The sequence below is a fragment of the Bufo gargarizans genome, chromosome 1 (assembly GCF_014858855.1).
Source record: "Bufo gargarizans isolate SCDJY-AF-19 chromosome 1, ASM1485885v1, whole genome shotgun sequence".
NCBI classification, from domain to species: Eukaryota; Metazoa; Chordata; class Amphibia; order Anura; family Bufonidae; genus Bufo; species Bufo gargarizans.
In genome coordinates, this window is record NC_058080.1 from 251,900,253 (window position 1) to 251,913,339 (window position 13,087).

Below are 13,087 nucleotides of genomic sequence, written 5' to 3' on the forward strand. Positions count from 1 at the left end.
CCGAAGCTCGCTTCGCTCAACACTAGTCACCAGTATCGAAACACCGCACTATTCAAGACTGTTCACACAGGCAAAAAAAAAAAAAACAACCACTGGCAGATCCTCTTTAAAGCAGGTATCCTCAACCTGTGGCCTTCCAGCTGTTGTAAAACTACAACTCTCAATGCCATGCTGTAGGCTATTCAGGCATGCTGGGAGTTGTAGTTTTGAATCAGCAGGAGGGCCGCAGTTTTGAGTATGCCTGCTTTAAAGGGAGTCTGTGAATGTTAGTCTGAAAATAATCAAAGTGCCATACGGGTTAGGTGCCTGAATTAAAAACCATTGTGAGAATCTTATACTGTAACCAGAAATTTTTTAAGTATGTTTTTGATTCAAGGCACCTACCTTACACGGTGTTATATGTGGAGCAGAAGGACTCCATTTAAATTAAATGCTGTGACACAGAAGACTGTCCTTTTACACCCAGTGATGGAGGTTGCAATATAATTGTAGCCTAAAAAGATGACGTAAGCAGAAGTACAGAAGAAACAGCCATAATGGGCAATTTTTTTTTTTTTTTTTACAACCATCAAGGATTCTTAATTTGAAACGGAAGAGAGGAAACAGGTGACAAAGCACTGAATGCACTCAAGTCAGTAGCAGCCATTTAAACAAATACAGACAGACTGTCTGGTAGGATTTTCTCTGTGAAAACCTTAAGGGCACAAAAAAAAAATATATATATATATATAAAATGAAAAGGGGATGGCCAACGATTGTGCAGGCACTAAAATGTACCAGTTTACTGCTCAAACAGACTGCTTTCTGTCCTGTCAAAATTGCCTGAAAGCCCTGGCAGCATAGACAAAGCTATGGATGACATTTGTAACAAAGAGTGAAATACTAAATGGCACAGACAGCTTTTTTTTTTTATTGTGAAATGAAAAAACTACAGTACTGCTTTTATTCATTCATGATAAGTCACCTAGAGATTAAACTTGAAGTTTGCACTAAAATACGCATCTTGTAAATAGCAGAGCAAAAAAAAAAAAACCTTTTCAATCTAATTAACATCTCACATAAAAGGAGAAAAAAATAAAAATCACTTTTAAACAAGCTTCACGACGAGACCCATATTGCCTACAGACAGACAGGCAGGATTTGGTCGTGTAGAATACGCCCACGTGGACCTCACACTACACGGGGACCGATGGCTATCTGAAGCTCAGTGTTCCACAAGTTAGGGAAAACTTTATTAGCCCATAATATAGTTCAGTCTGCTAAGCCAGGTTACTTTAAACCGGCACCCGCTCCCCCCACGACCAGTCCGATACAAAACGCCGGAATTTGTGCCAAGGATGGGCAATAATTGACTCATTTGAGATACAAGTGCATAAACAGCTTTAAAGGAACATAAGTGAGAAGAGAAAAAAAAAAAAGTTTATGCTCTTTACACTATTTGACGTCAAACAGAACAAAATCCAAACTTTATATACACACACAGATCTTTTGAATTTACATAGAAAATAAGGTTGAACACAATGATTAATTCAGGCAGCTAACACATTGGTTTATGCAACTTTATTGAAGAAAAAAAAAATGGAGCTATTAGTTGATCAGTCATCCATCGACTCTTGAATCATTTTATTCAGTGCTATATTAACAGTGTTTTGGAAGAGAGATGAACTAATAGCTCAGCCTCCACAAAATAATAAAATAAAAACATCAATGAAAAAAAAAAAATTACAAAACTTTTGATCCTATCTGTTATTTAATGGGGGGGGTTCACCTTCCAATTTCAATCTGTCATGTTTATTGACATGCATAAAATACATAACTTCTGTGGCTATATAAATTTCAACACCAATTCTCCACCCAAAACATCAGTTATGAGCATAAAGTAAATGGAGGGAAAAAAAAAAAAAAAAGTCTTTAACGTCTGGAGGTTGTGACCAAAATATCCATAGTAACTCCACATTGCTGAACTCTACAATAAGACAAGAGGATTTAAATTTTACTTTTTTTTTTAAATTTAATTTTGCCTGACACTTTCCCCTCCCTACCCCAAAGAAAAGGCTCTAATCTTCACCACTTCAGTAAGAAATGAGGGATGGGTTTATCTCATAACCAAGTTACAGTGAAGACGGCGGCCATGTTTTAACACATGCTCAGTTTGTTAAGATTAAGGATCTTGGGTAATTGAATTCTGGCAACTACTTGACAGTCTAGAGCAGTTTCTGTCCAATGCTGAGCTAAAGTCTTCCCATATGAGCATGTGCATGAAGGGAGGCAGCACAAAATAAAAGAAAAAAATTAGGAGGGGGTAAGTAGATGAGGTCTGAAAGGGAGGGGAAAACAGTAATTTAAAGTTTATTTTATTCCAGCTATAATGCAGGTGTATTTAGACTTGAAGGTAGCATCACATGGCATACTTCTGAGTCCATTCCCGGGCTATTCTGTTGTACCTAAAACGATACAGAAAAGGGTTATAAAATGCAGTAAAATATATCACGTTCTGCTCTGATTTTGATGGTGAGCAGTAAACATTTATTAAAGGGAATTCTTAAAATCCATGCTGGTAAATTATACCCAACTGGGCAAGTAGTTTCATTATGCAAAAATACATAATTTTAACCATGGAATATTCAAAACACCAAAGAACCCCAGTTATATCATGCTCGACACTAGCACCGCTGCGCACACGCATACAGTACATCGCAAGACATGTTGACAAAGTATATTAGGGTGTCCCAACGCCCATAAACGGACATGCATAAAATGCATAGGGCTTCTGCTCACTAAGCCTGTGTAGAAATACAAGCGAGAATTAGGAGGTGGGTAAAGCACGTACAGTCCACTATGGACAACCTCTTAGTTCACAGGAGGTTATCTCGTCTGATTTTAATGCCAGCTACTTTTACCATCCATCTTGCAGTCAGTTTGTATAGGGGGTGAAAGATCTACCTACATAATGCCCAATATTTGCATGTAAGAGTTGGTTGGCACAGTTCTAAGATTTTTACAGCAGTGAACATGGCATTTATCAGCTCCTCAAACCTTCTGTAATAACTCTTCAAAATGCTGATACTACAGTAAATATTTTAGATTCAAATTTGAATTTTGTAATTTATAATCACTGCTACAAAGTTGAATGAAGGTGCTCCTGTGTACTAAGTTGTATTTTGTACATGGCAAGATGTATGTTCCGAAAAAGTTTTGTTTTTGTAGCATAGCATCTGTCTGTACTGCACAGTATAATATATACATATTGCAACCAGACAGTTTTTCAACTTTATGACCAAGCAATTTTTTTTTCCCCCAAGCGCGTTACTTTTTTTTTTTTTAACATTTCCATTCTTTGTGGGAAAAGCTGAAGTTTTATGCACCAAAATATGAATAGTTAGGCCTCATGCACACGAACGTATTTTCTTTCAGTGTTTAGTTATGCATACAGAAACATTCATTTCAATGGGTCCGAAAAAAAAAAAAAAAAAAAAAAAAAGGTACTCCGTGTGCACACCAGAGTCATCTGTATTTTTTGCAGACAGCAAGATAAAATACGATCGTGTGCATGAGGCCTTAGTCTGGGAGATTTGTCAAGACTGTTGTTCCCATATGCCAGTCTTAATAAATTAGGTGCATCTTACGCCCACACAAAGAAAATGTGTGCGCCAGAAACTCAAATCTACACCAGCTAAAGCTTGGCATGGACTTGGGCTTAAGAGCCATGCAGCGTAGGTCATCACTCTGCTCAGCGAGGATCCAACACCCGGCAACCACCAATCAGCACGCCATGCGAACGCTACTTCCTCTTCATTACACTGCCAGTCGTCTCTATGTACTTGCTCCATTCACTTTCTTGCTCCATTCACTTGTGCAGCGTAATAAAGAGGAAGCAGCGCTTGAATGGAGTGCTGCCTCCTCTTCAAACAGCCGATTGGTGGGAGTATCGGACTGCCACAGATCAGATATTGATGACCTATCCCGAGGATAGGTCACCTCCACATATCGCCTGCACAACCCCTTTAAGTGAAGTGTGGTACCAGCAGGAATTTAAATATATAAAAATTAAAACAAATTATACAGACATTTCCACAAACGACCCGACAAGGCAACTGCAATCAGTCTGCCTGCATCATGAAAGATTTACTGGGTGCACTTGGCAAGATGTGTAACCACTATATTTTATAGGTTACTTTAAAATTTCAATGTAAATGTAGTACCAAGTATATGCATGAACTACCATATATCTATTGAACTTATTTTTAGGAGGTGTTTCCAAATACCTTTCAGCTGGGACCACACTTTTACCCATTAAAATAATGCATTTAAAAATGTATTTATTTTTTATAAAACTACACTGACGAACGATATCATGAAGGTTGTGGTGTGTATAAAATGCTGAATAGCACTTAGACACCTGCCACATTGTCCATGTACAGAAAACACAGGAATGGCAGGTTACTATGTTTTTTTTTATTATTATTATTTTGTAATTTAGGTTTTATCTGAACAAGTCAGTGTGGAAATGGCCATGGCTACCAGAGGTACAAAATGTCAAATGCCTGGTGTCACTGTGTGCACTACTTCTGGGATTGTATTTCATACTATTGTTAGGCAAGATTCCTTGCAACAAAATGGGCCCAATCACTGTAGACAAAGTATGAAACCAAGACCCCTAAAACTTCCTGGCTGTGCACCGGCATCAGTGGGGGGGTGGTTGAGAAGACATGGATGTATACACTTTTCCATCAAGATAGCCGTGAGGATAAGCTGTTAAGTTTTATGCTGTATGTATGGTATTTGGAGGCGAGATGGCAAAGTAATTGCAATGGTGTTTAACTTTTATGGGGCATAATTGTCAGTTTTATTAGGTTGATAAAATAAGGAGATACAAAATTTATATAGCAATTTTGTGTTATTACTTTTGCACTTGTGTTATTACTATTACTTTTGCACAAAATGGTATTCATCACAATCACCTCTAAATTAGTCTTTAGCAGAAATCCATGCAGCACCCAAAGCTAGTCATTTCATAGACCCATATGTAAAGCACTCTTACCCTACAACATAGCGTATTTCTCTGTCCATTCTCTTGCTAGCCTATTGTACCTAATAAATTAAAGATACAACTTTTTGGAAGCAGCCACTAAAGGCCCCTTTCACACAAGCGAACTGAATCCTGACCCATTCATTTCAATGCGTACGAGCATCGTTTTTTCATGCATCAGGTTTGCGTTCAGGAAAAACCCCACAAAACTAATGGAGCTTGTGCGAAAAACAGGTGGTGTCTGAATGCAATGCATTTTCCACTGCTGGTTAGGTAGAAGTTGTGTTATGCTTCACGCGTGTGGGGAAAAAAAAAGCAGCAAAATCTGATTGCATCCACAAAAAAAAACATTTTAAAAACATTGAATGCAATCGCAGACCAATCACCAAACAGACTAAACCATCAGTTTTTCCCTGAAGAGACCCAGACTCATTCCATATCACTCGTGTTAAATAAGGCTAAAGCCTGTATTAGACAGGCAGATCAGCGTTCCCTACCAGCAATCGCTTGCAAGCGGAGAAGGCCGTTATTACATGCAGCACGAGGAGCGATAGATATGCCATCGCACACTGTCTAGTGGCGGATTGCTATTAGACAGCAAGATCTACAGCTGGCAAGGGCTGATTTTTAAGCATGCTCAGAACTGCTCATTCACTGGGCAATTGGAGTCAGTATTACACTACAAGAAGTCGCTAACGAGCGTTTATGCGAACGCTTGTTAGAGATTATTGGCTGATGTAATACAGCCTTAAGAAACAAGCTGCTTCAAATGCACGGATACATCCTAGAACCAAAGAGCTCAAGAAAGACTTACCAAATAAAACTTAACAGCGAACCCGTCACCATGAAAATGCCAATCTACTATGGAAATTTCATAGAGGTGGCCCTGTTCAGTGACTGCAAGCCTCGTATTCCTGTACACACCATGATGGCAGTCACAGTAGTACCAATGAAAAGTTATACAGAACCTTCCCATGAAACTATCATTCTGCTCTGCCTCGCTGGCACAGTGACAGGTTTGCTTAAATAGCTGAAGGCAGAAATGATAGCATTACTGGAGCTACTGAGCATGGAAAGCATACTTACTTTTCCCTATCTGTTTTGTAGATCCGTGCAATCTCTGGCACTAGAGGGTCATCTGGGTTGGGGTCACATAACAGTGAACAAATTGACAAAAGAACTGAAAAGTGAAAAACAGTCAATAAATTAGTGAAAGCAACTAAAGCCGACCAGTATGAATCAGCAACATGTAAAGTATAGTCTTTATTTGGGAAATGTGGTGAAAAGTTATCAAAAAGCTTATGAATACAATTGAAGGCTATATGCTGCCAAAACATCATTATGGCGGGGTTCAACCTCTAGGGAAAAAAAATGAAATTTATTCTAAATATTTAGAGAGAATTTTTAACTGCAGCCTGTAATGTTTAATGCTCTGGCGCTACCAGCTTGTATGTAACATTAATACCTGTAAGGTTATAGCTTAAAGGATAGACTCACCCTTAGAAATAGTTAAAGCTGGGGACCACTGTGATCTGAGAATGTCAAGACAAATGCTGCCATTGCTGTTAATATTTGGATGGTAGATTCTCGTTGTAAACGCAACCTATAAAAAAAAAAAAGCAAGGATAACATACAGCACAACATTTAAGCCTTAAATTCATTTTACTTTAACAAGCATTCTGTTAAAGGGATTGTGCAGCGCTTTATACTGATGACCTATAGTCAGGATAGGTCATTATCTGATCAGCGAAGGTCCTACACCTGGTAGCTCCGCCAATCAGCTATTTGAAGAGGAAGCAGCGCTCCAATTGAGCACTGCCAATGCTCCAGATGGCGACCAAAATGGTAGAATTGCGAAATGGTGGCAACTTTGTAGTCTTATCGCCATTAGCGCCTAGACCCTCCTCTGCTCTGCCTCTAAGGAAAAAAAAAAAAAAGAAAAAAAAAAGAAAAAAAAAAAAAAAGACTGGCACACTCCGGCATCGGGAGACAGCCCCACCTACACGTGTCGCCATTGGCTGCCGAGTCTAAAGCGCAAATCACAATTTGCCGGTCTGGTAGGTGAGGAGAGCTCCTCCCACTGATTCAGCAGAGCTGCCTGTGCCGGTGTGCACTGCTGACATGGGGAGCTCCTGGGTCCTGCGTCTCCGCTCAGGGCTATGTTACCGCTGGGAATAGACAGCACTGTATTTTCAGGGGTCCCATAGCAGTCAATGAAGGGGGAGGGGGGACGGGGGATTTGCTTTTCCTTTGGCATCTCCTGTTTTGGAGATTCCAGAACCCGCCTCTGTAGGATGTTTATGGCATCTTCTAGTTTTATGTTCAAGGTTGGAGTACCCCTTTACAATCCTGGGTGCCTGCATCATAACTGCCATGGGGTGCCATACGGGCAGTGGGGCGGAGGAGACGTTCCGCCAGGAGTGTTCACGGACCTGGTGACCATCCCTACAGGTCACAGCCATAACCACCCTCTGCCGTATCGGATAGTCTGGTCACAGCCATAGCCGAATCTGGCTAGTCTGACAGGTCATGGAAAGGTGTACAACCCCTTTAACTGCGTGGGCTGTAGCTTAGAAAACCCCATGCTCCTAAGCATCCCAGCTATATTATATGTATTTAAAATTTGTCAGGTTATGAGCCAATGGCTCCTTGATGTTTTTTTTTTTTTGTTTTGTTTTTTTTTTAAGTCTGGAGCACTGACTGCTTTCTGTATTACACTGCTCGTTTTCTAAGAATGAAAAAGTACTCATTCCATGCACTTGAATGGAGCGAGTGCATGTAATTACACTACGCCACTGCTCCGCAGGAGACGACGGGTAGTGTAATCACCAGGAAGCGGAGTTCACATAGAGCACTACCCCCTCAAACAGCCAGTAGGTCCTCAAAATAAACCGCTGCACAACCCATTTAAGATCTGTTCCTGCGTAGTCAATCCAGCTACATGATCTCAAGCACTTTCATGTCTCAGCTTCAGTAGCATTAACCTTGGAGTTTATAAGCACATTGACCGTTTATATGCAGACGTTTATCACTAAAAGTCAGTTCCATTCCTCAGAACAGGGACATTTTGGCAAGCAGATAAATGAAACCACAGAAAAAGTTGCTGCTGTGTGAATAGACCCTATTAGCCTATCGATTAACTAATACATAGCATCCACTTGTACTGCAGTATAGCAAATACACCAAGTTTATAGAAAGGAAGCGTCTTCAATATAAAACATAATAAAAATACATTTATAATTTTCCTTCTACATAATGATAGAGATATACATCTATATATTTTTTTTTTCAAACTGTTCAGATTTGTTTTTAACCACTGCCTATTTTGGGTTTAATTATCAGGCATTTATTCATCCTGGCATTCAAAGAGAAATCACAATTTTTTTCCGTCAATGTAGCTGACTGAGGGCTTGTTCATGTGTTGTATTTTTTCAATGGAACAACTTTAAGGTGAATAACACTTAAAATATCCTGGTGGCAGTAGACACCCTGAGGCAGTCAGTGATTGCCAATGACTTGTGCATCAGCCTGAAATCGGGTAAGACGCCCTGTGTGCCACAGTGCCCCTAATGATTTGTGCCCCCAGTGATTTTTAGTGCCCCCAGTTCCCCCTGTGCTAGCATTGATTGCAGCAGCAACAGGCAAAATCTGTGCTGGCACCGATCGTCTGTTTAACCCCATAGATGCCACTGTCAGCAGCTGCCTGCGGCATCCATGGGGTTGAGAGGGAGGGAGCTCCCTCTTGCATCGTGCAATGGCAGCAGTCCGGTGGTTGTCATGGCAACCTGATGCCTTACAAAGGTGCCCGGACTGCCATGCATTTAAAAAGGTGTCCGAGCTGCCATGTATCTAAGGCCGATAAGACCCTGAGGGTCTGATCAGCCTTAGTGTAAGTGTAGCAGTGCATTGCAATAGATGACTATTGCAATACACTGTATAGTGATCAGACCCTCTGGATCTTTTAAAAAAAATAAAAAAAAATATACTGGAGTCCATTGCCTCCCATTGCCCTACTTCACATTACAGGGATCATGCTGTAGATGGTGGGTCAGTAAAGTAAAAGCATTAGTGGGAAAGCAGCACAGGTACAATATGCTGATTTAATGTAATGCAGGGCTTGTCTCTGATTAGCTGTATGTGAGGATACACACTTAGGTAGTGGAGGAGGTTGTCTGCATTCTGATTGGCCCTGCATGTGTGCTAGTGCATGTGAGTAGAGCAAGGGCTTATGGGAAGTGAGGGAAACACAGGATGGCCTCAAGAAAGGGCAAACATCACCACAGGAAGTGCAGCAGAAGGCATTTTAGGAAGAAGTTGAAATACAGGCACAGTAATATGGTTGCTAAGGGCTTAATACAGACATCGGAAAGGTAAAATTAGCTGAAAAATGCAGCTTCATGAATATCTTCCCTTTAGCATAACATGTTAGGAATTTAATTTTTGGTAGCGAAATGGCAGTTACACTAACAGTGGATTATACGGTATGTAATTATACTGCCACCTAGTGGACAACTTTAGGTTCAGTGGTTATAAAGCTACAGAGCAAGTTGCAGTCTCCACTTGTCACTCATTTCTCTAAAGCTCACATTTCACTGTAACCCTGTCATCAGGGGCAGCTTTTTTTCAGGTCACACTATGGGAATTAATGCCAAGACACCTGATCACATTTCTACAATACAACCCTTCTGTACAGCAGCGTATGCCGGTCAGCGGGAGATGGATGGACAGAATACACGGCCTTAGAGCCGAGTGTTACAGCCCCACTCCTGACACTCATTTTAGGGTAGTGGGGTACTCACTGCACCCACAGGACCACCAAGATGAAAGTATGTCACATGGTTGGAACCAGCACCCAAACACTACATACATTAGTGTCAAGTGTTTTTGCACACTTGGGGAAGGCGTTTGGTATAACTTCAGATTGCTGCATTTTCATAAATACATTCTTAAAAACTACAGAAACTAAAATGCTGCATACAAAAGGCACTGTTAGGGTGGTCTCACTTACAATTTTTAGGAAACCACTGAATTTTAGAGGCCCATTTTTTCACCCTCAAAAACGTGCAGGCCAGATTTTTGCCACAAGTTAGGCTACTTTCACACTTGCGTTCGGAGCGGATCCGTCTGGTATTTGTACAGACTGATCAGCTCCTATAATGCAAACGATGGTATCCGTTCAGACGGAACCGTTTGCATTATATTTTACAAAAAAAAAAAGTCTAAGTACAATTTGTATTCAGACGGATCCGTCCAGACTTTACATTGAAAGTCAATGGGGGGCGGATCAGTTTGAAAAATGCACCATATTGTGTCACCTTCGAACGGATCCGCCCCCATTGACTTCCATTGTAACTCGACGGATCCGTTTGCCTCTGCACGGCCAGACGAACACCCGAGTCTGCCTGCTGAGCGGAGGACAGACTGTGCAAGACTGATGCATTCTGAGCGGATCCGCATCCACTCAGAATGCATTAGGGCTGGACGGATCCGTTCGGGGCCACTTGTGAGAGCCTTCAAACTGAACTCACAAGCGGAGCCCCGAACGCTAATGTGAAAGTAGCCTTAAAGGGGTATTCCCATCAGGGACATTGATAGGCCAATGTCAGAGAGAAGGAACAGGGAGCAGCCACCCTCGATTCACCCCTATGGGAGTCCTGAACACAGCTGAGAGATGAGAAATGGAGAACACAGTGCCCTCCTTCACTTTCAGGACCCTGTTCTCTAGATAGGACTGGGTCCCACTCCACAGTATGCTCTAGGTAAGGTTTTTGTTTCTAAGTTCTAACTCGGACTTCATTTTATTTCACTGACTATCAGAAATAGCCAATAATTTAGTAATAAGAAATTTGCTGTAGATGGGCTTTTTCTTACAATCAAGTAATCAGGCTGCGTAGAACATTACAATAAATAGCTTAATAATGGAAAACACTGCTATACACCCCTTTTTTTTTCCAGGAATTTCAGAAAAAAGTTTGAAAAGCTCTATGTCCTGGTAATTCTGGTAAGGCCACTTTTCACACTGGCGTTTTGGTTTCCGTTTATTAGATCCGTTCAGGGCTCTCACAAACTGTCCAAAAACGGATCAGTTTTGCCCTAATGCATTCTGAATGGAAAAGGATCTGCTCAGAATGCATCAGTTTACCTCCGATCAGTCTCTATTCCGCTCTGGAGGTGGACACCAAAACACTGCTTGCAGCATTCCGGTGTCCGCTTGACAAAACTGAGCCAAACGTTTTCTATGACAATCTGGCACGAAAACGTATCCTTCCCCCATTGATTTTTAATGGTGTTCAAGACTGATCCGCCATGGCTTTGTTCAAGATAATACAAACTGATCCGTTCTGCGGATCAGTCTGTGCAGATCCATGACGGAGCCGCACCAAACGCGAGTGTGAAAGTAGCCTAATCAAGTGCAAGTCTAAATGGAAATAAAAGAAAGATGCAGAAAAGCTGTAGCATTCACTGCTCGTCATCAAATGGCTGTCTGAGAATTAATACTGCACAGGGTATACCAGGGTACTGTAGTTCAGCTTCCAGTCAAGTCAATGGGCACTGAGTTGCAGTACACTGGTGCCAGAAACTACACAGTGGACGGAGCCTTCCATCATTAGATTAGCAGTAAGAGCATTTAGGCATATGGGTTATCATGTTCCCAAATACCTTTGCATCCTTCTCACTGCAGCGCTATAAAACCATCACCCAAATAAGCGGTAACTAGTCACCTCACATCTATGCCGTACGGCCCAAACAGTATACCTCATCAGACAACCGCTTCAGGTGTTTCGGGTGTGGCAGCAGCATAAGCACCAGTGTGGGGAGAACCAGAAAGACTGGGTAGCTTCAGATAGTAAATGGATGACACATGCAACTGAATAACACGCGGTCATGGCATTAACCTACATCAGGAAAAGGTGGAGCTGTGTTAGGCTCACTTATCACTTCTGTGGCCCAGTGATAGTATGTAGAAATCCTGCACAAGAGCATTTGATTGGGATCATTTTAATAACCTGTAAACACAGATAATGAGGACTGTACAGGGCCAAGATGACAAGCCGCCTACCTGGCTTGTGCACATTCAGGTTTTCTGTTGCAGTACTGAAGCTAAAGCTAGGTGTAGAATCACAAAAACTGAAGGAAAATCTGGAAAGAGAAAACGACCGACACTTACAATGGGAGTAATGAGGGAACTAAAATAAGGTCAACACTATTTAACAACATTTTTAGCATACGATTCGATAAAATTGCATAGATACATAAATCAAAATAAGGATGTACAGGATAGGATTATAAGTCCAAGTAACTCTTAACTCTTGTCCTCCTGAGGTGGCTTTCGGTATGGTATGGCTCTTAATCATACAATGATGAAAAACTGCATGGGTAAAACGCATGGATGATGGTAAAAGCGCATGAGATTATATTATAGCGCATAGAGTGGTATTAAGGTATAGTCTCTCTGTAGTGTTCCGACATATGATGCAGTGCATCAGATTGTTACTCAGTTTCAAGCTTGCTCTTGTTGTTGTGGCGTGCCACGTGCAAGTGCTCTGTGCGCCAAGTAGTTTGTCGGTTACGATTTTATTATTTTTTTTACAAATTTTCGGAAGTTTGAATTTTGCGATAGAGTTAATCCGGACGTTGTATCAGTCCGCAGCTGTTGTGCTATATACTCCAAATATCATGATCTTTACAGAGGACATTTAAATGTGAAAGTCCTTGACTTTGATAATTTAATTTTTCATATAAAAATCGCATGGCCATGCTCCAAGGACTTCTGTGAGCGAATGTTTCTCAGATTTTCCAGACGAGTTTCAAAGTAATCAATACTTCCTCAGTGGGTTCACTCACAATGGTAAATCTCCTGTTTTTATACCCAATATCCTCAGGTAAAAATGTAAAATCGAAACTCTGGAGTGGATTTTTCAATCCTATGTCTCCATATTGCATTTTTCATGCATTTAAATGTCACTTCAAAAGGATGAATGCGATTTTTATGCGTTTTTTTTCGTCTGCAGTTTTCCCTAACTGCATAGTATGTCTTACTGATTATTTTGTATTAAT

At 40.9% G+C, this 13,087-nt stretch overlaps 1 protein-coding gene across 2 annotated transcripts in view; it reads right to left on the reverse strand.

Moving 5' to 3' along the window:
- Positions 1-1,363: 1,363 nt before the first annotated feature.
- The window catches only part of LOC122944312 (ubiquitin-conjugating enzyme E2 D2), a 40,682-nt gene continuing 28,958 nt past the window's right edge, over positions 1,364-13,087 (reverse strand). Inside the window, exons 5-8 of one of the 2 annotated variants that reach the window (XM_044302506.1) lie at positions 6,527-6,632; positions 6,116-6,209; positions 5,042-5,091; positions 1,364-2,444 (exon numbers count right to left, since the gene is read on the reverse strand). In XM_044302506.1, coding sequence (XP_044158441.1) covers positions 5,043-5,091; positions 6,116-6,209; positions 6,527-6,632 — 249 coding nt within the window. In that variant the 3' untranslated portion in view covers positions 1,364-2,444; position 5,042. The remainder of the gene's footprint in view (positions 2,445-5,041; positions 5,092-6,115; positions 6,210-6,526; positions 6,633-13,087) is intronic. The other variant, XM_044302507.1, reaches the window with a different exon arrangement.